The 26,183-nt window shown below is 41.6% G+C and overlaps 1 protein-coding gene and 1 long non-coding RNA gene across 3 annotated transcripts in view; one reads left to right on the forward strand and one right to left on the reverse strand.

Moving 5' to 3' along the window:
* Positions 1 to 20,850, reverse strand: part of LOC308655109 — a 45,846-nt gene extending 24,996 nt beyond the window's left edge. Inside the window, exon 1 of the long non-coding RNA XR_014023389.1 lies at positions 19,816 to 20,850. This is a non-coding gene — a long non-coding RNA (uncharacterized lncRNA). The remainder of the gene's footprint in view (positions 1 to 19,815) is intronic.
* Positions 1 to 24,964, forward strand: part of LEF1 (lymphoid enhancer binding factor 1) — a 117,332-nt gene extending 92,368 nt beyond the window's left edge. Inside the window, exons 9-12 of one of the 2 annotated variants that reach the window (XM_081304930.1) lie at positions 2,133 to 2,240; positions 6,818 to 6,866; positions 7,518 to 7,558; positions 21,468 to 24,964. In XM_081304930.1, coding sequence (XP_081161056.1) covers positions 2,133 to 2,240; positions 6,818 to 6,866; positions 7,518 to 7,552 — 192 coding nt within the window. In that variant the 3' untranslated portion in view covers positions 7,553 to 7,558; positions 21,468 to 24,964. The remainder of the gene's footprint in view (positions 1 to 2,132; positions 2,241 to 6,817; positions 6,867 to 7,517; positions 7,559 to 21,467) is intronic. The other variant, XM_081304929.1, reaches the window with a different exon arrangement.
* Positions 24,965 to 26,183: the final 1,219 nt, after the last annotated feature.

Genomic DNA, 26,183 nt, shown 5'->3' on the forward strand with positions numbered 1-26,183 from the left:
TTGGTCGTTGCTTCCTGTGAATCTGCAGCACTAGGTCAGCATCTCAGATTTAGAAAAGCTGTCAGCTGCCTTGGCTTCACTCCTGCCCCAGACATGCCTTCTGGGGCTGGATTGGTCGAATTTGTTTAGTCCACTGCTGCAAAAATCTGTGTTTCGTGGAACTTTCTCTTTCAGGATTGTTTTTTATTTTCTGCCACCTCCTCAAAGGTGTCTCTCTCTCCCTCTCTCTCTCTCTTCTCTCTCTCTCTCTCTCTTTCTTTCTTTCTTTCTTTACCCCCCTCTTTCTCTCTCTCTCTCTTTCTTTGTCTCTCTCTCTCTCTTTCTTTCTCTCTCTCTCTCTCTTTCTTTCTCTCTCTTTCTTTCTCTACCCCCTTTCTTTCTCTCTCTCTCTCTTCCTCCCTCCCTCCCTCCCTCCCTCCCTCCCTCTCTCCCTCTCTCTCTCTCTCTCTCTCTTTCTTTTCTTTCTTTTCTTTCTTTCTTTCTTTCCCTCCCCCCTCTCTTTCTTTCTTTCTCTGAAAGCTTATTACCTGATTTGCCTTCAGGCTCACACCAGATCCCACTTTGTTCTGCTTTTTAACTTTGCACTCTGCACTTCTAAAGCAATTAGAGAATAAATCATCCACTCTGTCCAACACAGAGGGCCTGGCTCTTGAGGGGCTTTCGAACCAAGTGAACTCCTGGCGCTGCCCGTGGGCCCCGCTGCCTCTGCTCTGGAGACGGGAGTGGGTGTGGCAGGAAGGCGCTCTCCTGTGTTTTGTGAGATCAGCTTCTTGCTCTGTCAAATCGGGGCAGCAGGTGTGTTTTCTGTTTCTGAAGGAAAGCTTCTTAGTCATACTGTAAGGCTGAACCCAGGTTGTTGAGGACTTCGAAAAAGCCTCCTCAACTTCTCTTTCCTTCCCCTAGCCCACCCATACCTTCCTTTTCTTCCCCCCTTTTTTAAACCATTTTAAAAAAATAAGATCAGGGAGATTAAAATTAATAAGCAGAATAGCTATGAATGGGAAGGAAGCAAACTGGAAGCTTCCCATCTGAGAGCAGGGCAGAGCAGGCCGGCGGGCTCCCTGGTCATCGAGGACATGTGTGTGGGCAGGGTTCAGGAGGTCTCCTCTTACAGCCGCCATTGCCTTTGTGGCTTCACCCCACTGACAGTGGGTGCCCCAGGGCCCGGCCACTTCTCTTCAGAAGGTTCTGCTGGCAGATCCTGTCCTCTGGGGAAATAGGGAAAATGCTTTAATGGTGTTTGCTGGGGACCTGGGGCAAGCTGTGTATAAATGTACGCAAAGCCGTATGCAGATACCCACCCTTGGAATCCCAAACGGTGTCTTGCCTACATAAATTTGTTGCTTATGACATATAAGCATATCAGTCATGTTGAAAAAAAGATTAAAGTATAAAGGATTATCAGCAGCTTCATTCTCCATCTTAGAACCTGCAATCTCAATCAAATTGTAGATGGCAAAATAAACAGATGAGGCCTCTTGCCTCCCATCAGAGGAAGCTCAAACCCACAGCTCAAAGCGTGCTGGGCAAGGCACAATGTTGTCAGTGTTCTCGGCGTAGACAGTGGGCGTGTGTGTGAGCGTGAGGAGACAGCGAGGAGATGGAGACAGGCTGACTTTTGATGTCTTGCCTGATACAGAGGATCATGTGACTCTGGTCCAGACTTTCCCTAGGACAGAGTGGGAGAGTCTGAAGAGAGGGTGTGTCTGAGGAGACATCTGGAAATTATCACATTTTGCTTAAATAAATGGTAGTTGGGCTTGGATACCAGAATATGCTACAAACGATGAATAAGGGGGAAGTCGGCTATTGAGGTTCACCAGTGAAAGTCCTTTTAATTTATATTGGTAAAGAGAAAGGGTGGGTGACAGAGATGACTGTACTTCGAACACTTTGATGAACTTTGATGTGTTTCATGTGATATTGGAGAACAGGATAGAAAAACCAAAGCTTGAGTTTCACTGCACCCACCAGACTCCAAGTGGATCTGAGCGGCACTTGGTCTTCTGCCATTTAGAAATAAATAGAAGTTCAAGTGGTTAATATTAGTGCGTCTCAGAGTTTGAAACATGAAATATACTGTTGCTCTCTGGCTTATCTCTGTTCTTTCCTCCTTCCCCTTTTTGTTTCAGTGGCATGCCTTGTCCCGTGAAGAGCAGGCTAAATATTATGAATTAGCGCGGAAAGAAAGACAGCTACATATGCAGCTTTATCCCGGCTGGTCTGCAAGAGACAATTATGTAAGCCCCTCTCTCCGCCAGTGGCTGTGCTGGCGCTCATTCACTCATTCTGTCTCCTGCTTGAGAAGGAGTGTGTTTTAGGGTGTGTATAATGCTGATACTCTTTCTTATGTTGGAAGGTAATGAATTTTATAATGAAGATTGTATGGCATATTGCATTGTGAAAGCTTTGAAGGATCATATTTTTTGCTATGGATGCTAGTGCCTTTTTAAAAATAAAAATATAAACTTATCATTAAAATGATAAAGATTAAAAAAAGAAAAGCCCATGATTTTTCCATGTAAAGCAATATTAGAAATAACTACTTACATTATTCTCTAGTATATTTTCTTAGTTTTTATTTTTTTACTTGGATATAAGTGTGTGGGTGTGTGTGTGTATATATACATTTTGTGTTATGCTTCTCACTGTTATATATAAAAAGCATTTTTTATTTTATGGCATAGCATTTATGGATGTCAGTTTTTCATTGAATGAGTGTCTCAGTTTACATAATCATTTATCCTGTTTTCAGACATTTAAATTGCTGCTTTTTTCCTTACAAATAATCCTACAGTGAACATGTCTGTGCATAATAGGCTTTTTCCCTGCCGTATATAGGATTATTATTCTCTATAGGATAGATTCATGGCAGTGTAAATGTTGAGTTAAAGGATTCCATTTTTTTCCCCTGGTGCTGGGATGGAACCCAGGCCTCACTCATGCTAGGCAAGCACTCTACCACTGAGCCACGCCAAATTTTTTGTTTTGTTTGTTTGGTTTTGGTTTTTTAGCAATCTTTAAAATTTTGAGACAGGGTCCAAGTTGCCCAGGCTTATCTTGAACTTTATTTTTTATATTTTGGTAGTGGTGATTGAACTTGGAGCACTTTACCACCGAGCTACATCCCCAGTCCTTTTTTATTTTTTATTTTGAGACAGGGTCTTGGCTACATTGTTGGGATTGGACTCAAACTTGCAATCTTCCTGTCTCAATTTCTAGGGCAATGTACCCAGCAAAGGAAATAAACATTTTAAAGTTCTTATACATATTGTCAGATTTCTTTTCAAAGGATTATATTATTTTATAATTCTTATAAGCATTTTATTTCAGATGACTGTTTTCCCATAGACAAATTAGGACTGTGTAAAAATTTGTTCTTACATATTAATGTACCCCCATGTAGGCTGGTGGCTTGAAAACAATAGAATGTATTGCTCACAGTTCTGGAGGCTGGAGAGTCTGAAACCAAGGCTGGCATGTTCCGTGTCTGGGGAGGGCCGCTGTAATAGTCTTGCTATAGTTGTGCTGGGTGGAGGTGAAGGAATGCTCCAGGTCACTTTTATATGGGCACTAATTCCATTCTTGAGGTCTGTGCCCTAAACACCTGCAAAAGCTCCTCTTCCTTATCCTATCACTTTGGGGCTAGGATTGTGAGTTTGGGGAACACAGACATTCAGTCTATAGCGAGTCGAATATTCCATGTGAGGCTACTGTTGGGAATGCCATCAGGACAGTCTTACTGTAAGTGGAACTGTCCCTTCAGAAAAGAGCAGGGACATAGTTAATCAGAATATAATTTAACTGGTGGTCACTGCTGCAGAAGCTCCTGTGGGGCTTGATTCCCACAGAGAAGATGACAAGGATGCATGTCTAAGGTCATACATCCCATAAGAGAGTCCAAAGCTTTTTGAAAAAGCATGTAAACTTATTTGTGGAAATGGATTGCATGAAGTCTCAGCTTCATTTAGTTTGCTTTCTATAATGTGCTCTGCAGAAAAAGTCACTTGACTGGGTAGGATTTGGAGCTTAAACATTGGATTCAACTTCCACACAGGAAACAAGAGTCCTACTGTTCTTTACTTATGAGCAATAGCGCAGTCAGCTCACTGAGTTGTTTGGGTTGTTTTAATAACCACCATATGCTGATCGTCAGGAATTCCTTCTGTTACTCATTAATCCTTACAACAGTCCAGTGGCATAAATACCATTATTCCATTTTTCAGGTGAGGAAATGAGAGGTTGGAGAGGTTAAGTAATTTGTCCAAGGCCATGTAGTAGGTGGCTAAGCTGTAATTTACACCCAGGTCTCCCTGACTTGAGAATCTGCACAGCTTCCCTCCTCCTGAGTGGATTAGCTCCATCTCTCAGTGCCTTCTTAAGAAGACTGCTTAGTTGAAGAATTTTTGCCCCTGAACTGGGCTTCTGTTCTCTGAGCAGTAATTACCATCTCCCTGTGTAGAGCCTTTTCTATGCCCTTGAAGTGGGAAGATCAATCCTCAACCCTAAAGGGCTGCAAAAGTGTCATCTTCTAATCCTGTCCTGCACATCTTCCGATGTGGTTTGCCTAGTGGGGGAGTGCTGGCCTTCCCCTGTGCCTGTCTGAGAGTTTGCCGTGCTGTGAATTTGTGTAGACTTGTATTGCTTGTTTAGTGTCTTTAAATTTTTGTTCTGATTCTTAAGTAATGAGTTTTAACATAAAAGAAACACATATATTCTCTCCCTCTTCTTTTTCCCCATCTTGCTCTCTTTTCTTTTCTTCCTGTACAGAGATAAAAAGAAAGTATTTTAAAGAAAGCTAATGTAATGTAATTTACCTTTAAAGCTTTTTTTTTTCCTATATAATTTTTAAAGGAAATTGTTTTTACATATGAAGGGAAGTCTCAGCTTCTTTCATATGATTTTTATGGAATAAAAAAACATATCAATTGTTAGGGTCATCAGAATCAATCAAGTGATAATGCTTTCGCTAACAGTATTGTTTTTAAAATAACAATACAGAAACAGAATCTAAAAGATAAAAACAAAGCATTTAGAGCCAGAATGCTATCCTGATCCTCACTGATATCATATTAAACACATACCTCAGTGACTTAATATTAAAATGCCCTATTTTGTGGGATCAGAGGTTTCACAATTACAATTTGCTTTTATGGCTTTGGCTAATAAATGAGGTTTTCATGAATCAACAGTGCATAGATCTTCTTGGGTGAGAGTAGCCAAAATTTATCTTATTAGAACTTAAAATTCAGTGCTCCAGGCTTCCCAGTACTGGATATCTTATGTAATAATACAAAATATTTTTGTGTTTATCACAAATGAATTTTGGTTTTTGTGTAAGTTGACATTAGTACATCCAAACAACTTAAGTTCTTTTTGTCTACAGTAAATGCAGGTTCTCTTAGATGTTACTTGGGCATTAGAGGCATAACCTCAGATGATTGCTCTTTACCGTGGCCATGTCGGGGCAGGGGCGGCCAGGGCAGAACCCACTGTAGTGCCTGTGAGGAGGTCATGATCATGAGCTCAGGGTGGTCAGGGAGCCATTTCAGATGACGAGTCACAGCTCTCTGCCAGAAAGGGAAAGAGAGAGGGTAGGGCAGAGAAGTTCCCTACAAGAGGTGACACTTGGGATGCATGTCAAAGAGCAAATGGAAGCTGGAGAAGAAAGTGAAGAAGGTTCCATACAGGAAACAAGCTTATAGCAACTTTTAAAATCTTAAGTAATTCCATTTAAAAAGATGCACCTCTCTCTCTCAGAACACCTTCAATAATATTAAGGACGACTCTGTTACTTTTGATAAGCCATTTTCCAGGGTCACTGATTGTGGCCTTAGTGCTCATGAGGATAGGTTTTAGTCAACTTTCTAAAGGATTAAGACAATGGCCAGGTGACTAGAAGAAAAACTATTTTGAGATAAATAAATATATAGTATATATGCACTATTATAGAGCCACACAGTAGATTCAGTACAATTTTAGTTTTATTTTTTGTTATTAGTTAATATGATTATTATAGGAGACACAGGTAGAGACATTGAATACGATATGTGTTCCTTGGTAGTTAATTGAAAAATAGCTAATACAAATTGGTTATTTTATGAGTTATATTTTGAAGGGAAAAGTAGTGGTGAAGAAAAACAGAAAACCACTGTAAAGAGGGGTATAATTTTTAGAAATTTGTCACTGAGTTGACTTTGGAATGTATTTAAAATTGCATACATATCTGTTACTGTGTTTGTCTTAAGATGCCAGGTCTTTGGTTACTGGAAGTAAGTCTTCAAAATTCTCCTGAGTTTTCTCAGGTTCTCTCTTCTACCCTTGACCTTGGTTATGCCCTGCCTTTGCCACAGGGCTGAGGGCCCTGAGTTCCAGGGGTCTTTCAGGTGTACAGTGCAATTCACAGCCAGAATTATCCTGAGCACTGCCAGAAGAAGGTTCTGAGTGTGATGGTTAGCAGGAGCAAGAATGCTCAGGAAGCTGCTCTTCCTTGAACAGTATGCTGTGGCCACAGCCCTAGGACCTCAGGGGGAGATAGAGAGAGAGAGACAGACAGACAGACAGACACAAAGCAGAGATGAAGACGGACATACTGTAGACCACTCAGTGTCAGTGCTGATGGGGGTGAACTTGAAGCTGTAGGGAAGTCATTTATGCAGCACTGGCTCTCTCCATCTTGCATGTTTGGACTCTCTTCTGGACACCAGGAAAGACAATGAGTTGGCTCCACTCTTGGCCGCCTGCTCATACTTTCATATGCTGTTCATCCGTGTGTTCACAGTGTGCTATGACCTGACCACCTGCTTTCTTCTTCCAGGGTAAGAAGAAGAAGAGGAAGAGGGAGAAGCTGCAGGAGTCTGCATCAGGTAGGTGCCGTGGCTCTCCCTTGCACTCCTGGCAGACCCTTGTGAGAGTGGCGGGCGTCTTCCTACACGCTGCTTTATTGTGACTGTCCTGTGTCATTCTTTAACTCTGCTTTTCTTCCTTAAATTCTTGAAATATTTAGAAAGGCCTTTCTTTTAAATGTGGCTACGTAAAGGTACATGTAAAAACTCCTTCCCAGCCCTGTCACCTGGAATCCTGTTTGGGAATTGTGGTTGGTTTTTCTTTTTTTTTTTTTTTCCTTTTGCCTCTGTTGTCTTGTGTTCTTGCTTTAACACTTCCGCTTTATTTATATTTGCATAACTCTTTAAAAACATAACTTTTTATGATGATTATACTACCTTACATTCCCTTGAGAGTCTTTGCTGTGATTTGGTTTTTTAAGACTAGAAAACATGATGATAGGGTTTATCTTTCTTGTGCATTGATTCACGGCATCAATGAGATCCTATTTTAGTTCCCTTTTTTCTTCCATTTAAAATAAGGCCACTACTTGTACCGTACAAATAAAAATGGCTGGTATAAGAACCAAAAAAGTAAAGCAAACAAGTCCACATGATGTTGTAGCTACTACGTATTTGGAATGTACAGAACCCTCTTCCATAAATATTTGTTAAAGACACAATTTTCTGCAGGTACAGGTCCAAGAATGACAGCTGCCTACATCTGAAACATGGTAAGAACGACTCTCTGGTCCTACTGCTGACGTTAGCTATAAAAAGAGGCATTTGCTTATGAATCTTCTTGCTCATACCAATTTCATTCAGCACTGCTCCTGAAAGAGGAAAACTCCACCAAAATTGAATTAATGCTTTTAAAAGTGTGATGGTTTTTATACCGGCTATATATTTGCAATATAGTGTGCTTTTGATCTTTTCTATCCTTTTTGTCCCATTTATTCTTTCTCCATCCCTTTCCCCCTCTTTATTCCCAATCATTTCTTACTGACTAGTGGCAAATCTGTATGTTTAAAAAAAAAAAAAAGAACAAACAGCAGCCAGGAGAGGTGGCACACACCTGAAATCCCAGCAACTCAGTAGACTGAGGCAGGAGGATCGAAAGTTCAAGGTCAGCCTTGGCAACTTACCAAGACTCTGTCTTAAAATAAAAAGGGCTGGAGATGTAGCTCAGTGGTAGAGTGTTCCTGGGTTTAATTCAGTTCCCAGTATCAAGAAAATAAAAACTGAACAGTAAGCAAAATGCCACCCTACTCAGCAAGCCCGAGGCAGATCTGAGGAGCATCATACGAACCCTGCTCAAAGCTGTTTCCCAGTAGAGACTGTCAGTTGAAATGATATGCATATACTTGATTTATCTGTTGCTGGTGAGAAAGACTCATTTGCTTTATTTTTGTTGTTGTTGTTATTTAAAATTATGGCATGGGCACCTGTTTGATTAACTGTATTTCTGTTGTCAAGTGTGTTTCTTTATTAATAACCCTTATTTTCCCTCTTGTGTTTATACATAATATTCATTTCACTTCTTATTACTATAATTCTTTTATTTTTATCCACATGACCACTCACCCAGGGAATCTGGCTTTGCAAATTAAGGCTTGGTCTCTGTCACGCTTTGAACTTGCAGCATGTCTGTGTTTTCTCAGAGTAGCAGTTCCTTTCAAAGAAGTCACCTTTGATCCTAGCCTCTAGAAACCCATGTCTAGTCAGTCTCTAGGTCCTGGGGTGCTTCCCTTCCAGGCCTCCTTGGGTCTTGCCTCTCTGATTTGTCACTCCACAGCCCTCACCAGGTGCTCACACTTCACACTGGGACCATGGTCATAGCCTTTGGAGAATTATCCTGCCTCGGGAACTTTTTATCTGCCAGTTCATCCTCCATATTACTACCAGAGGTATTTCCTGAAACACAAACTGATCACTAGCCACTTAGAAATCATCAGTATTTCATGCCTGAGGGACACAGCACATGCCACTTAGCATGGCTGTACCACTACCCACCTCCATGGTCTTGCCTTTGGTCACTCTTGTTCTCTCTCCTCATTTCCAAAATAGCTCGTGAGACCTGTGCTCTGTCCATAGTTATTAGCAGTTCTCCAAATACATGGAAGGCATGAGCTGCCCCCTTGCTGCTCCCGTACTTGGAAAGACCTGTTGCCTCTACCAAGGAATAGACAGACCTGTGCAGAGGACCCTAGGAGATCATCAGCCTGCAGAACATTTGGCTCTTGGCTAAACGAGGTGAAACTTGCCTAAGCTTTTAGAACTTAATCCTGTACTGACATTTCAAACAACTTCCTCATAGAAGTCTCTCAACAGAGATTTCAGTACCAAATAGATCTGCATTTCAAATCATCTGTCTAAGCCATATACTTCAGCTTTTAAATCTTTTGTTTCCCTCATCTGTAAAATGGGAATAATGCTACCTCCCACCCTTGGTGGTTGATGGGTGATGAATGCCTCTGGTGGTAATATGTCTCTGCACACACTTGGAGCCCAACAGTTTCTTCTTTTTCCCTAGGGTCAGTGGCCCTCTCCTCTGAGAAACTTTCTTGATCTTCATTCTGGCTCCTCAGGTTTCTCAAATCCCATCACATTACCTTATCACAACTCTTCTATCTACCCTCACTGTGCAAAACTCTCTTAACACCAAGTTAGCTGACTTTTCTCCCAGTGAAAATGCCATCTCTTCACATGGGTATCCATATAACACATTCAAAAAATAAAATGATCACAAATGATGACCACATTTAATTTAACTTACAGCTATTATTTGGGGTCTTCTGCTGAGCTGGCTTACTTAGCTCAGGTTTTTAGGAGCACAGAGATGATTTTACCATAGCCCTCCCCAGGGGCTCTTCACCTCAAAAGGAGTCAATCTAGTAAAAAGCACACACTTTGTATATATATTTTTTTTTTATGTTGTCCTTTTCATTACTGACCTTTTAGTCCTTTTTGTGTTCTGCCTATACATGGAAGACCCTCAGCAGTGCCATGTGCCAAGGGCTGCTGCTTAGTGATATACTCCATGTTCTGTTTGCACCAGAATCTTTGAAGCCAACTATTTCTTTTACAAATCATGCGAAAATATATTTCAGTTTCTGAGAGTTTTGTATTTGATTTGGTGTTCTTCATAAATAGCATCATTTATTTTGATGCAAAAGCTTCAGCTGAGTCTATCCTACATCCTGTGTGTGTGTGCTACTAGTATTGAATCCAGTGGTACTCTACCACTGCGCTATACCCTCAGCCCTTTTTATTTTTTATTTTAGATAGTTTCTCTGAGTTTCCCAGCCTGGCTTCAAACTTGGATCCTCTTGCCTCAGCCTCCCTGGTAGCTGGTATTACAGGCGTGGCCCACTGCCCCTAGCTCACATACCTCTTCTTTTAATAACAAGTCACTGCTATGATTGTGCTTTTTTTTGGGGGGGGGGGTCACTCAATTTTCTAAAGGTTACGGTGTCCTCTCTACACAGAAATACAAAGTCCCACCCACCAAAGTGTTCTCATCAAGCCAGCAGCCACTGGGTGAGGCTCCAGTTGTGGCCTCCCTTCGTCAGACCTCTAGTGTTCCTCTCCCTCTCTTTGCTAGGTCAGTTATGCACCCTTGTCCCCACACCATCCTGTTGTAAAGAGCAGGACTGGCAGTCATTCCGTAAGAATGATGAATCAGAGAGGAGCTCAGATTTGCATTTAGAAAGATTTCAATAAATTGGAAATGACGATTGTTCCTCTGCCCTTTTCTTTGTTTTAGGAATTCAGAAGCTTTTCCATGTGTGTAGTGTCTGGCTTTTTTAGTCATCATTCAGCATTGGCTGAGTATCTAGTAAATTCCAGGTAGAATCTTAAGTCCTGGAAATGCAGCGCTGGATGAGTCAAAGAAGGGCCCTGCACCCCCTGTGCTCACTGCTTTGCTGTGAGGATAGTGGGTCAAAAATAAACAGGGAAATTTTAAGTGGCATAAGATTAAAAAAGGGAGTGACCTGGAGGTTTGCTTTATGTCGGTCAGGAAAAGCTCCTTTGAGAAGGGAACACTTGGAAATGACCATGGACAGTGACAGGGCATTCTCCTCTGGAACAGAGCAGGGCAAAAAACTGACGACAAGGGTGAGACAGTGTTGTGTCGTGGACTGCGTAGACTGGGAGCAAGGCCCTCAGCCGTCAGCTTGGGCTTTCTTGGGCTTGAGCTAGAGGGTGAGATCCCTGGCTGCTGCTCCCTCAGGTCCCATTGCCTGGTCTGCACTGCCTCCTGGTGCAATTAAGGAGATGCAGGTCTCCCTGTTGGCTATTTGTGGTCATCACTGTGAGTGGTTTTGTATAACCTTCCAGCATCGGTGGTCTTGGCAATGGCTCAGACGTGGTGTTGTTCACTCTCTGTACAGATCATCTGTGCCCTTTCCCCTCCAGAGTGGCTGCCTTGTGTCCTAGGGGCTCAGGAGTGTTAGTTTGGAGGTTTGGTTTTCACTGTGGAATATAGCTCCCTGTTTGCCAACCTACAGTACCTCTAGAGCTGACATCACCTTACAAACAAGCCAGGGACAGAAAAATGGTTGATCAGAATGAGTCCTGTGAAGAGTGAGGTGAATCTCACATAGCTGGTTTTCAGTTCTGAGGGGAAGATGGCAAAAAGAAGTGAAGCTAAAGGAGTCCTGGGCCCAGCAGGGAGGAGACGGTGTTGAGAGGGTTTATCCTTCCATGTACACAGCGAAACTTAACCCTATCTTTGTGTCCTTGAAGAAAATTCCTATTAAATGAGAAAGATCTTTGAGCTTAGATCTCAGTATATATAGCTGAAATTCTTAAAAAAAAAAAAAAACCCTCTAAAAACTTGGGTCTCCATGCCTTAAAGATATCTGGGTTTCATCTAATGCTCTCATGGTTCTGGGGGGAAAATGCTGTTGCCGTTGCCTCATGCAGCACGATGTGGAAGTTGGCCTGTCAAGCAGATCCTCAGACATCCACCTTTGTTCCTATCTCCTTGTGTTTCTACTTTGTTGCACTAGAAGAATAGACACTCAAGTGAAGTCAGGTTGAAACAAATTCCGGTTAGCCCAGCGTCAACTTCCGAGAGACCTGTAGGATAATAGGTTCCATAAACATCACCCCCTAGGTTGTAGGTGATTCCCCAAGCTGTGGGATCTTTTGAACAAGCCAGATTCATCCTTTCAGAATTTTGGATTAATCATGGGATGCTGGGAGCCCAGGACCTTAGGGAATGAGAGTGCACACACTCCACAGTGTCTATTGGAATCACAGAAACCAATCATTTGTTTATTAGCTCTGCAAACAACCAGTGAGGGCCTCCTGCAAGTAAGGACCTGCATTAGGGGGCTAGGGATGTAGCTCAGGGGTAAAGTGCTTGCTTAGTGTGTGCAAGGCTCTGGGTTTGATCTCCAGCACTACAGGCAATTAAAACAAAAACAAAACAAAACAAAAACAAAAAACTGCACTAGGCAGGGGAGCAGGGGGGAATACTGCTAAGTGAGTGAGACCCTACCCTGCTTGGGGGATCCTCCAGTTCTTAAGAGATACAGACATATGAATGGATCATTATAAAATAATACATTTCATCCTGTGAATGAGTTTTATACAGCACCTCATATAAAAATAAAGAGAATTAGTAGTATGTAAGTCAGTGAGATCAAGGAAGGCTTCCCAGAGCAGATGGCACTGGGCTTTGAGGTTGGGGAGGGATTGTTGGGTTCAATAGCACAGTGATTGAGTTGCTATGAGTTTCTAGTATTTTGATACATGTTTGATTTGGAACATATAACATCTCAAGAGATTGTCAGAGGCCAGAGATGATTATCAATTTTCAACTTCCATTTTTTTCCCCGACTTAATCAAGATTAATAAGGAATTAAGCAAAGAACTAGAGATCTTGAAACATTGAGAAAAATGACCACTTGAGTAAAAAAACAACTTTCTAAATCACTTTATAAATATTTCCTTTAGCAAAGCAAATACAAAAAGCTATCGTCTCAAAATTACATAAATTGAAAAGATATTTTCAGATACTTTGATGTATTACCTTTGATGATGTAATATCAAAGAGTTAATTTAAAAGTAGAAAGAAGCTATGTTTGGAAGGCAGAAAAATCCTCTGGTTAAACAGAGAGACACACAGACACACCTTCACACTGTGTTTTTTGGCTTTGGCATAATCTTTATCTTTGTAGACCTGTTAAACTAAATGAAGAACTACAAGGTGTTTTTTACTAAGTAAAAAGTTGAGCCTTTTTTGCCCTGGGGCTGAGAGCTGTGTGGGAGAGCTAATTGCTGAGTGCAGTATAGAATACAGTAGGTAGGTAATTGTGCCTTGCTTGGATTTACATCTTTAAAAAAAAAAAAAAATTGCTTGTAGCTTCCATTTGATGATGGTGATTGAGAACCTGATGAGGTGGTTGGGGCTTGGAACTTGGGGCTCCTGGGTTCCATGAAGCCTCCCACAGAGCAAACCAGTTGCAGAGTCGAGACATCTGCACTGGTGGAAAGACTAACCTTGACGGTCTGCCAGGAGCTGCCCTGGACCCTAAGAGTTAAAGAGAGAAAATATTTCCAGTGGTCTTATTGAGAAAAATGCTTATTTTCTATAAGTTTTGAGGCCCACCCTAGTAAATTTGACACTTTTTCCTGACCTTTGCTCAGATTCTGCTCCATTAGTATGAATGTCATAACCCACACTAGGTATCAATAAGCTCCTGCATGTCTGCTTCTGGGTTGGTATCTTTAGTTAGAAAACAAAGCTAAGTTTCTTAAAAACAGTAAAATTTGAAAGGAATTTAGAGGTAACAGGAGAAATCTTAAGGCTTGTCCCAACTAGAAAGTGAAAAAATGACATCCTGTGTTCCATTTTTCTTTTTGTAACACACGGAGCGCCTGATGTGGAATTGTTACTAAAAAGCAGAAGGTCTCAGTGGATAAGAACTTTGGGGAAGGGAGCCTAAGTCTGGGATGGTTGGCTGTCACGTAAGGGAGAACCAGTGTGGCATGCAGCAGCAGCAGCTCCTATGGGGCCCAGTTGGCATCTCATGGGAACACATCTGCACCCTATTCAGCAATGTCCTTTAAGTAGAGGCCCAGCCACAGGGCACCTTTTTCCTGTCACTTTCTTATAGTAGTTAAACCCTACAAGAGACTGCTGGTATGTTTTTGCCTTGCTTAGGGTTGCTAGCTCACTCTGCCCAAGAGATGGAGGTCTCCTAGCCCAGAGGGCTCCCTAATGACTCCTTCCTTGGGGAGGTTCCAGGCTGAAGGGTAGCTTACCTGTATCTTCCCTATTACACTTGTGTTTATAAATCCTTGTTGTTATACCTGTCACAGATTAGTAGAAAACTTGTAGAGAATCCACAAGGCAATGACACTTGATTAAATGTGCCTTAGAAAATTTGGACATCTGACAAGTAAGGTCAGACTTGATCACATTGTCTTAAAAAGAGGTGGCAGCATAACAACACAGTATGGCTAGACTAAATTATGTGCAGGCTATGTTTTCCAGTTCTGGAAGTTTGTTGAGGATGCTGTATATGCACTCCTATGATGGAGCCTTTGGATAGAAAGTTCAACCAGACCTCTGCTGGTCTCACCAATGGTGGATTTTAAACGTGTGTGGGAGTGGGGCAGAAAATTCCAAAAAGCAAAACTTGAACTTGCCACATGCTGAGCACCATGTGGAATCTGTGAGGTTGATGTGCTGTGGCCTCTCACCACTTCAGGGGTCCTCCATCTTTATTCAGTACTCATTGTTGGAGCATTATTTGCCTTGCATCTCCTTTGGGCACTATGTAGTTACCATCACTATGTAGTGATGAATGCATCTATACCAAAGATGTACATACTGTTTTCCTTGTCATTATTGCCAAAATAATACAGTATAATTATTTTCATAGCATTTAAGTTGTGTTAGGTATTAAAAGCATCTAAAGACGATTTCAAGTTCATGTGAGGGTATTGCATTGGCTGTATGCAAACAGTATAAGCCATTTTATTTGTGGGACTCAAGCATCTGTGGGTTTGGTATCCATGGTGGGTCCTGGAACTCATTCAACAGTGGAAGCCAAGGGGTAACTGTACCAGAAACCTTTACCCACAGTAGCTTAAGGAGATGGGAGTATTGATTTTAGGGATACACAACATCTTGCAGACAAGGACAATACAGTTGGGCTAGAGAGGGGCTTGGAAAGCTGTTCCTGCCGCTCTCTGAAAGTGACTTTCTCAGTTCTTGGAGCTACATGTCCTGAGTTCCCACATTTATGTGTTGTTATATCAATACTGCTTGGGAATCAATATCAATGCCTCTTTGGGAGAGGAAGACTCTTTCAAATTTCACAGAAGAGAATCTCATGAACCCAGATTGGGTCAAACTTGTCACCCAGTCCAGAATCAACTCGCTAGAAGAGAGGTCACATTGTACAAAATGGCTCTCAGAGGCTTACTACTTCTACCGTGGGTATGTTGAGGTTGGAATAACCTAGAGGGTACTTGGGCAGTTCCTAGCATGTGTCTTTGATGGCTTACTGAGAACTGATCGTTGGGGTCTGTCAGCTTAGCAACAAGGCAGTTGTTGTATCTGGATAGCTGTGTGTTAATGAAGGAATTGAGGGAGAGTCATACATATTGGCGAAAGTTTCTTTTTTATTAAATGTCTTCTGCAGTATCTGTCAATTTTTTTTCTCTCCTTAATGATCAAGTGTGGTTCAGCTGCCTTCGGAAACAGAAATAGGGAAACAGACACTCAGCAGGCAAGGCTGATCAGGTACCATTAAAAAAAAAAAAAAATACCTGAAGGGAGGAAAGTGCAGGAGACACAAAAGACCCCCTCCTTGAGACTCAGGATATTTGTATTGTTCAGAACTCCCTAAAAGTGAATTAAGATCAATGCATTAATATAATTTATAGAATAAAAAAGGTTTTTTTGATGAATTTTGTTCATTAAAATGTTTTTATTGCTGAGCTGATGACTGGAACTCTGGGAAAATGATTTCCTGCTGGATCAAAACATGGAATTTTAAAAAACAATTTTTTTTTTTTTTAAAGAGAGTGAGAGAGAGAGGGGGACAGAGAGAGAGAGAGAGAGAGAATTTTAATATTTTATTTATTTTTTCTTAGTTCTCGGCGGACACAACATCTTTGTTGGTAAAAAACAATTTTGGATGCAACTTATAACTTTTGAGCACATGAAATTAAGTATTAATACTTCATGCCTCAATTTATGGGGCATATAATACACCTATAGTATATTCTAACAAGGAGTGTGGTGGGTTGCCACTGTTTTAAAATACCTCAGATAATGCAGAATTTTTTAAAAATTACTTTTTGTAATTTTTGTATGTCTCTCTGCTTTCTGGTACTATTCCCCTTCCACATAGGAATTTGTTCCCTCAGATCTGCTCTGAAGGTTTAGGCACCAGAAAATGAAGCTTAACTTAATATGTAAGTTAAACAGCATAGGGCGCACTCTAGTAAGAGGGTAAAATGAGCTACCATTTTGTGCATGGATTTCATGAGGTCACTAACACCTTGAGGCTTTTTAGCTTCCTTTTTCTCAGCTACATTCTCTATAACTGAAGCCACCCAGAACTTGTGGGACCTTTAGCAGATGAATTTCATCCCCTTTGACAGAATGAAAGAAAAATTGAAAGTAGTTCAGCTGAACAAGAGTGCTTACTTTTTTACCTAATTCATATTTAGCCTGAAGTTTTCTACATTTTTAGGTACAGTCTCTCTTCATCCTCTCAATGCATTGAGGCCCTTAATATCTCCATCTTATACATGAGGAAACTGGGGTTTTATGTCTGAGTAACTTTTCCAAGATAACCTGGTAGAGCCAGGATTCCCACCTGACCCAGGACCATCGGCCCTAAGGGTTCCCCTCCCTACATTATTTGTGCATTCACATATGCATGTGCACATGCATGAAAGCGGAAATACTGTTTTGAAAATAAAAGGTGAGAATGTTCTGATCCTGTTGCCTCATTTCTAGGAAGTGTAGTTAGCGTCTTTCCTGTGGGAGAACTTCCCTTACACTGAGAGAAATGTGGGCTGGATAAAGAATTTGGAGGTGGGTCTGCCTAGTTAGTTGTCCTCTTGATATGCTTTGAGGCTGTCTTATTCAGAAGTCTGCTCAAGAACATGGCTTCCGTGTCTGGTGGTAGGAGAAGGTAGTAGGTCTGATGTCCTGGAACCCTCGCCTCCTTATAGGCTGTACATCCTATGGATGGATCAGGACTATCATAGATATGGATTGAAACCAGAAATTGCCCTGGAGTTATAGTCTGTCTGTCACAGGCCTATTTCAGTCATCTCGACATCACTGATGGTCATAATTCACTTGTGAGTAATCACAGGGAGAAAGCTTTGTAGACTCTTTCAACCTAAGTTTCCATCTATCCTGAATCCAAGGACAGGGCTAATACTCCCAGCTTTTCTCCCTCCTCTGGCTTCTGGAAATCTGCTTCAGAGCTCTGTGATTAGGGACTGACTGTTCCTGAACATGGGGCTAAGGACTAAATCAGCTGCAGAAACAAAACTTTTTTAACCTGCATCACTAGATGTTTTCATTCTTAATTTTGTCAACCACTGGATCATGTTACTGCCAAGGAGCTAAAGCTGGCTTGTGTAGGTTATGGTTTGAATCTTAGGAGATTTATATTTCAAAATTTCCTGAAGTGTTTGGTTCTCTTTATCACTAGCTTTTGATCAGATCGTGATATCTGGGGGTGGCTGCAGTGTTCTAGATATGTATCACCTCCGCTAGCATCAAGGTACTGTGGCCTAGGGATGGACAGACAGAGGGAACGTAGGAGGAAGAAAAGAAGAAAATGAATGATAATTTAGCTCCCAGATATGGTGGCAAGGATCCGCCACCTGTTGGATGGATGACTTAGCAAGTTATTCAGCTGCATGCAGGCTTGATTTCCTTATCTGTAAATGGGTATGAACATGCAGAGCCATCCTGGTGATGACATGAAAATCGTTTGTGTGAAGTCTGTGTCCCCATGCCTGGTGCATCAGCACTCAGCAGACACTGTTTTTCTTCCTCTTTACAAGCTTCTCACAGACGAGGCCACCTTGAAGTCAACAAGGCAAGTGGCCCAAGTGGAACCAGGAGGCCTGCAGACTGGCCCAGCACTGCCTTTCCATGGGTCTCCTTGGGCCAATCACTTTATGACCTTAGGCCTCCACTAAAAGGACAAGATCAGACTGGCCCTGTCATGCCTGTTTCCCGCTCTGGAAGCCTGTGCTTCCCTTTCTTCACACACAGATAACATTGTGCAACAGAGGAGTTCACGCCCTTGGATAACAGGCTTTTGTCAGTTTTCCCCAAGGCAGAAAAACAGGCAGTTGGCATGAGGTGTGTGTTGTGCTGCTGTGAACCAATTCTTGCAGTTAAAATCTGTCTCTTCACCTCTCACAAAACTAATCTCTATCTCTCCTCAAATTCCATGTCATAGCTAAGAACATTTTCAGGTTCCTGCTCCCTGCTAATAGCAACTGGGAGTGAGGTGGAGGGGGAAAAGGCCTTTTATTCTAACTCACTTTTTTTTTGGTTCCTCACCAATTCTGAACAAGTGAAATTATACAATATTGTGGCAGAAGTTGCATTTTGTCTCCAGAGGCCCGCTCTGTTGCGCCTGGCCAGGCCAGCCTCTGTTGACCCAGTGAGCCCCAGGGGGTGGGGCATGCTGGGAGACCTCCCTATCCTGCCCCCCTCTCAACCTCAGGCTTCACTGGTAAGCAGAAGACAGCCTGGGGAGGCTGGGCTACAGGACCCCCATAATATGGTCTGGCCAGCTACTCAGCTTTTGATGGAATTCCCCCCTCCCCCTTTCTTCACTTCTTTTTTGTCAAGGCCTGAAAGCTGGGGGTCAGTGCTCTTCACCTCCTCGAAACGGGTCTACCCTTGAAATATATGGATTTGCCTGCACCATTTCAGGCCATGCTTGGATTCCTGGTTCCAGTTGGTTAGTGAGCTGTGTTGCCAGTTTTGGAGCATGGTCCAAAAGCAGTAGGGTTCCAGTTTGGGTTGGGGACCTGTGCTTAACCCATTGCATAGATGGTTACATGGTGACTCCTAGTGGAAGGACTCTGGGCCTTAACATACAGAGGATGGGACTTGCTGCTCTCCCTTTGAAGCCAACCTGCAGCCAGAGCAGTAATTGATGGCTTTGATGGCGTGGACTTCGCTGGTAGGTTGGGCTGTGTTGGGGCTTGCCTGGCTCTGCCCAGCCCCTGCCACAGCCCCCTACTGAAGCCTTACATGTGGGAAGTCTCCAGTCTCCGAGCCTCATGCCTGTGGTTTCTTGAAAAGAATCTTGGTTTGAGCCATTCTATATCTGTCAGACAACACTGTAAAGCCCCATTTCCCCCATCTGGAGGTAACAGTGAGTCCACCGTGAGGACCCTGTGTCGCCACAGAGTGACCAAGGACAAACTGCCTGTTGGACAGCGAGCACATTTCTTCACTGCTTTTTAAGCACTGGTTCACCACTAGCAAAGTGCCCCTGGTGGGAATGAGGTGATTTTTGGAAGGCAGTGGAACAGAGGTTCTCCAAAGCCAACTTTTCATGAGGATTTGCAAGGTGACACTATGGAATGATAAAATAATGGGGGCAAAAATGTCATTGTAGAAAGGAATCACTTTCTAGGCAAGTTGCCGTGTTTGTCTTAATTATGTTGTCATTTATACTCAAGAATGGGGGAAGGGAAGCATTTTTAGGTGTGTGGCAAGGAGTCAGGAGGATTCTGGGTAAGTAGGAAGTATCTGGTGTTATAGACTGGGAAGTGTAAAGCTCTGATTCAGAGTGGGGGTCCCAGCAAGTCTACCGCAGAAATATCACTCAGCCTGCAGCTGAGGGTAGGGACAGACCCTCATGGAGGGACAAGTTGTTTCAGTGACAGGCCTTCCTGACTGTGGGTGGCTAATTTTGAATTACAGCAGCTTGTTTCAGGCCCATAGCCCAGGACTTCAAGGACATACCTTATTTGGAAACTCAACATTTTCATGTCAGAGAGGACAGCCTTCCCAGGAAGGACAACCTGGACGAAGCCTTTGATAATCTGTGATGCAAAAAGTACAGTGTAAATAGGAATCTGTGGGCAGCCCCACCGCCCATCTCAAGCTCTGCTGAAGTCCTTGGAAAGGTGGGGTCCTTGGGAGCTCTTTGATCCTCCTGAGTGAAGAGGGATAGGTACCCCCTATTCAGTTAAAGAAAAAAAATGCTGTACTATGTTTTCTGTCTAAACAAAGGTTAATTTTAAAGAATAGGAATTAGAATTGTCACTGAAGTTCACCTCCTCAGTTGAGACTACTTTCTCATAGTATTCATTTTGTTTTTATTTCAGTAGCTATCCAGGTACACAAATAGTGTCTTCACATTTCAGATCAGGCATTTTTAGAGACACTGCTGGTAGTAATTGCAGTAATATTAGAGAACATGCTCACAGGCTTGGTGTACTTAAGGTATTTAAATGTCTGGGGCAAACTACTGCTAACAGCAGCCCGGGAACAGATCCACAGCCCATCTGTAGATCACTGTCCTGTGGAAGAGCCTTCCAGAGTTGTGTGTTCATTATTAAACAAAATCATAGCTCCTTTTTGTTTCTCCTCCAATTTCTCTTTACATGCAAAGCATACAGAAGCCCAGTCTTACGTAGAATTAATTGAGAGGAAACTTGTGCTTGTACTGAGGATGCCACCATAGTGAGAGATGGGCTCATGTGAGGTCATTGCGGACTCTGGGTGAAGTGCTCTGCCTTCTCTGGTCCTCAGTGGCCAGACGGAGCCGTGGGGGAATGCTCTGCACTGTGCCATAATGTTCTGTTCTTTTGCTTTCATCTCTTCTCCTTATGTTAAATTTTACTTTTCATCACTTTTTAACATCTCAAATCATTATATTATTTTGAGAATGGGGTTTTCCTTTTTGAAAGTCATCATTGCCACCAGTATCTAGCAACAGTTACTTTAAAATATTTGCTGAGGGTCTGTTCCCAGGCTAACATTAGAGAAGTTCCAGGTTATGGGGGGGGGGGCAGTCCTGAGGACTGGTTTTTTTTTTTTTTTTTTTTTTTTAATACATCACCTGAAGGAAAAGTTGAGAGGTTTACGTGCCTTGAACTGTGACTGAGTGGACACAGTACATCCAGTTTGTGTTGGGCTTGCTGTTGAGGGAGTTGGTGACACATCTGATAATTTGAATCTGTTTTAGTCCTGCGTAGAATCTTACAATGGCTCCCCTCAGTGGACTGAAACCACCAAACACTTGGGAAAGACAAACCTTTCCCTGGTTTGGCTGTATTGCCCACCTTTCCAATTCATGTTTGGCCCCTTCCTATTGGTGTTTTAAAATGTGTTATGTAACCATGACCCAACATATTAAATACCTCTCAAGTCACATCCCTGTACATACACATACGCGGAGCTAAAGTAAAATGTTCAATACACTATACTTTGTGATATAATTCTGAGGGGTTTTGGCTACCATAGGGCAATCCATTTTAGCCATCATCAAAGCAACAAAATGAATGAATTAAAGCCTACGTATGCTGTATGTAATAAAAATTATTTACAACAGTCTTTTAAAGGCCAGTGGCAAATTCATATTAATAGCATTTCATTTGTTTCTTTCCGAGGTGGAAAACGAAGCTCATTCCCAACGTGCAAAGCCAAGGCAGCGACCCCAGGACCTCTTCTGGAGATGGAAGCTTGTTAAAACCCAGACTGTCTCCACGGCTTGCCCAGTCGACCCCAAAGGAGCACTGACACCAACGTTACCCTGAGGTCATTGCTAGAGACGCTGATCCATAGAGACAATCACTGCCAACTCACCTTTTGTCTACTGCAAGAGCCAATTTCCAAAAGAAAGCATAAAAAGGTTGTTTTTTAGAAAAAGAAATTAAAAAGCACATGAGAATGCTAGCAGGCCCTGGTCAGCTGAGCAGCTTTTCTCCCCTTGTCTCTGAGTGCACGTCCCAGAGCATCTTGCGTCCATACCTGTACCTTTTGGCAAGGACAGTAACTTGGCTGCGTGTGCCTGCCATGCGCAACTGGAGCCAGCAACCAGCACATCCATCAGCACCCCAGTGGAGGAATTTGTGGAAGAGTTCCCCTTTGTTTCTGTCTTCATTTTTCTTTCTCTTCCTTTCTTCTAAAGCTTTTATTTAACAGTGCAAAAGATCAATCTTATGTTTGCTTCTTTTTTTTAAACTTGAATTTTTAAAAATTACACTTCTTAGTTTTAATTTTCCTGTATATTTTGCTAGCTATGAGCTTTAAAAAAAATTCAAAGGTCTGGAAAAGTTTGAAATAAAAACAAAATGAAAAGAAGCCTCTTCTGAGACATCTTGTTTAATAAGTGGCTTCTCTGTAAATTGCCTGTAATGAATAATGGCCTCTCTGTCCTTGTAAGGTGTTCGATAGAGCTAAATAAACATAATAGCCAAATCCACTGTTGGTAGCAATTGGCAATCCTATTTCACTCACTTTTTCTTCTTCTTCTTTTTTTAATGGTAAACCTTAACAGATACTGTCAGCAGACTGGTTTGCAGTGAATTTTCATTTCTTTCCTTTTCACTCCCTTGTTGTAAAAAGCCCAGCACTTGAATTGTTATTACTTTAAATGTTCTGTATTTGTATCTGTTTTTATTAGCCAATTAGTGGGATTTTATGCCAGTTGTTAAAATGAGCATTGATGTACCCATTTTTTTTTTTTAAATAGCAAGGCACAGCCTTTGCACCAAATTGTCATCTAACATTTGTCATTCCAGTTTGAGTTAACGTGCTGAGCATTTTTTAAAAGAAGCTTTGTAATAAAACATTTTTTTAAAAGTGTCATTTTATTAAGAGTAAAGTTCCTGATGATCAGAGTTGGTAATGAACTAAATCTACAGGTTAGGCCAGAATGAGGCTGTGAACAGCAGCAGACCATGTCAGAGGGGTGTTGCTGGCATGGCTTCACCTATCTCCTAGGCTTGCATCCTCAAGAGCAGTTGTACTACTGAGGCCTCCCCTCGTTGCTTGGTATAGATATAAAACAGGGTTAGCAGAAAGAAGAGTCACCTGATCCAGATGGTAGTGAGTCCCTTCCTGAAGACAAGCTGTTTCCTCTTCACAACTTGCTGGTTTCCAGCCTGGGCTCCCCAAATCATGGGGTCCCCGTGGTGAAGGAAAGTCTTCACCCAGCTCATCTTCCCAGGCAGCATTTTCCCAGTCTAGAGTTTGTTTTCTATAATTTTACCATAAGCTTTTGTTAAACTAATGTGTAAGTTGGTATGTGATGTAGCGAGAACATTTTAAGTTTGAAATAGTATTTCATGGTCTTCCACAGTGGTTTTCTACACCTTGAGCTACTTTGGGAATCACTGATACCACCGGTCTAAGTTAAATCACTTGCTGAAATTCTAGTTGTTTCCCTTTTCCACCCTTCAATACAGCTGGGGAACAGCTGGCTACCATACTTGTAATAACCCTCCACATACTGTACTTGAACATTGCCATTAAATCACCCCTCAAATTTCTCTTCTCCAGGCTAAGTAATCCCAATTCCTTGAACCTTTCATCATCAGCCCTTTAATCATTTTCATTACTATCCTCTGGAAACTCTCCAGTTCCTCTTCATTTAGTCCTAAACTTGAACCAGGGAGGGAAAAGGGGGGGGGGGGCACCTACTTATTATAAAAATTTCATATTATTCAGGGCTAGCTATACTTCATTTGAAAATTGTTTTCTTAATGTACATGAACTGAGTAAGAAAACAATCTAAAGCTGCCACCATGATTTTTCTGGGAGTTAACTAGAAAATCTAAACAAAATGGTGCAGGAGGTGTCATTGGAGTGTTACTTTTGGCGGGAGAAAATAAAAAGATTGTAGCTCTTCTGGGCAATAAGTACCTGTTTATCAAGGAAACTGATACCAAGATACAAACTTTTTTGACTAAAGACTTGGCTTAAAGCCCACTCAACTCTTCTCTCCCTTGGTTCCTCGACCTTTCCACATTTTTTGACTCACAAAAAGCTGAATATACAATATTAAAAGAAATGGGTTTTTTGACCCCTCTGAGTCAAGTTTTTCCTTCCACAAGCTTGGTCCTGTCCTAGTTTTCTATATTTGTTCAAGAATAATTTTCCCTAAATAATTATGACGTCACTGGCCATTCTGCCAAACTTCTGAATTCTGCCAGCAGCAGTACTGAGGAAAGAGAATCAGGGGTTCCCCAAGAGACATGGACCAAAAAGGGTAGCTAGTGAGAGGGACTCTCTTCTGGCCACCACTTCCGTTTGATCTTGAAGCGATCTGGCTCCATTCCCTGCAGCAAACCCAAAGAGTTGAACTATGTGCCAGGAAGAGGAGGATGGGTCAGGCTTCTTTCTGGGAGCTGAGCCTTCTCTGAGGTCACAGCTGGCATGCTGGTCCTTATGAAAGGTTGTTTTCCTCCTGGTTTGAGTTTGGTTGCTAGGGTTGCTGGCAAGTACCTGTTTAGCTTGAAGGGGCCCTCCAACTGTTTGATGTATACAGCTAGCCTAAGTATAATCATTTTTTACTATAGTTTTATCTAAGGCTGCAACAATATGGAAATCTCCAATAAAAACCCATAAGCAGTAATGAGATGTCTGTGTGGCTTTCCTTTTATAGAAAAGTCATAAGAATTACGTATTGTTCTAACAGGAAAGAGCTTAAATGTCACATGACATACGAGTTGCTTAACAAATTCTACTTAGCGCTTCTACCCCAGAAAAAAAACTACACATACTATAATATATAATTATACTATAAAATACATAAATTAATAATTTATGGTTAAACTTGAAAATGCAAGTAAAAAACTGCTGTTCTCTTCCACCCATGAAAGCTGAGGGAGTTTTAGGTGCTGCCCTGTGAAACCTATACACACATGAAAATTTTAAATGCTTCTGAATAAAAATTATAAAATTTGCAGGTAAGCATTTTAATATGAATAGAAGGATGTGATTCTATATACCATTTAAAAGATAAAAAATAAGATCACTATCATTCCAAAAGCTGCTATTCTAAACTTATATAACTCTCTCGTGGGAAAACTTGCATTATCTTACTCCATAGCCAGGAGTAGATCAGGGAGAATGGGGGAGGAAAGGACACATCAAGAGTAGATCTTTATGGGGCTGGGGATGTGGCTCAAGCGGTAACGCACTCGCCTGGCATGCGTGTGGCCTGGGTTCGATCCTCAGCACCACATACCAACAAAGATGTTGTGTCCGCCGAGAACTAAAAAATAAATATTTTTTTAAAAAAAAAGAGTAGATCTTTAAAATGAACATTCTTGGCATGAATCAACCTAAATAGAAATTTTATGCATAATAATGAAATAATTTAGCTGAAGAATTCAAGTGAAAACCAGCTGTTTACCTCCCTTTATTAAAGAAATTATGCTAATGATGTTCATCAATAGTGTTAAAGGTCATAATAAATCAGTACTAAAAAATAAATGTACTAATACATCTTTACTGGCAATGGGCTGTGCTTTAATAACTGCACACTACAAAATATTTTTTTTTAAACATTATTTGTCAGACTCTTTTCTGTATTTGTTGTAACATACAAGTGTCCTTTTCTCTGAAGGGTAATTTGGACTTAACAGGCTCTTTCTTATAGTAGGAATGAAGGTGGCTCAGTGGGAAAGGCCCAGGTTTGAAGTTCCAGAGCTGGGCTCTGCACACTAACCCCCTTTGGGCATACTTCCTCATGGGCTAAGTGGACACATGCAAAGAAACGAGTGGTAAACAAGACCCATGGCAGATAAGAAATGGCAAATAAATGAATTTTCCCTTAAATTGTTTATACACACACACACACACACACACACACACACATATATATATATATTTTTAGAAAATTGCGTGGAGTTTTTTGGTCCAGGGATACTAAAAAATGACATGTTTGTATTGCCTATAACCATAGGACATCTGAGCATGTTTCTTCAGCCCAGGGAAGTAGTTAGTAACCAGGACTAACTAACCTCTTTTATCAAGGAAGAACTTATACAAAGGGTGCAAAATTGGGATATTTTTGAATCATGTACACTGGTGTACATTATTTTTCTTAATGTAGTAGCTGGAGATGTTACCAGCTAGATTAATTAAACTTTTTATCTACATTGTGTGAGAGAAATTGGAAGCAAATGTATTTGCCAGTTGAAATGAGAACACTGCATACACATAGCAGATGTAATCACATGCACGCACGCACACACACACACACACACACACACACACACACCACACACACAAAAAAAACTGTCTTTCTAGTCACGGTGGAATTAGCAGATTTTCTCCATCATTAACTTGTCTCAGAATTTGAGCTCAGTGGAACC

Source organism: Spermophilus citellus (genome assembly GCF_964194105.1).
Source record: "Spermophilus citellus genome assembly, chromosome: 8".
NCBI classification, from domain to species: Eukaryota; Metazoa; Chordata; class Mammalia; order Rodentia; family Sciuridae; genus Spermophilus; species Spermophilus citellus.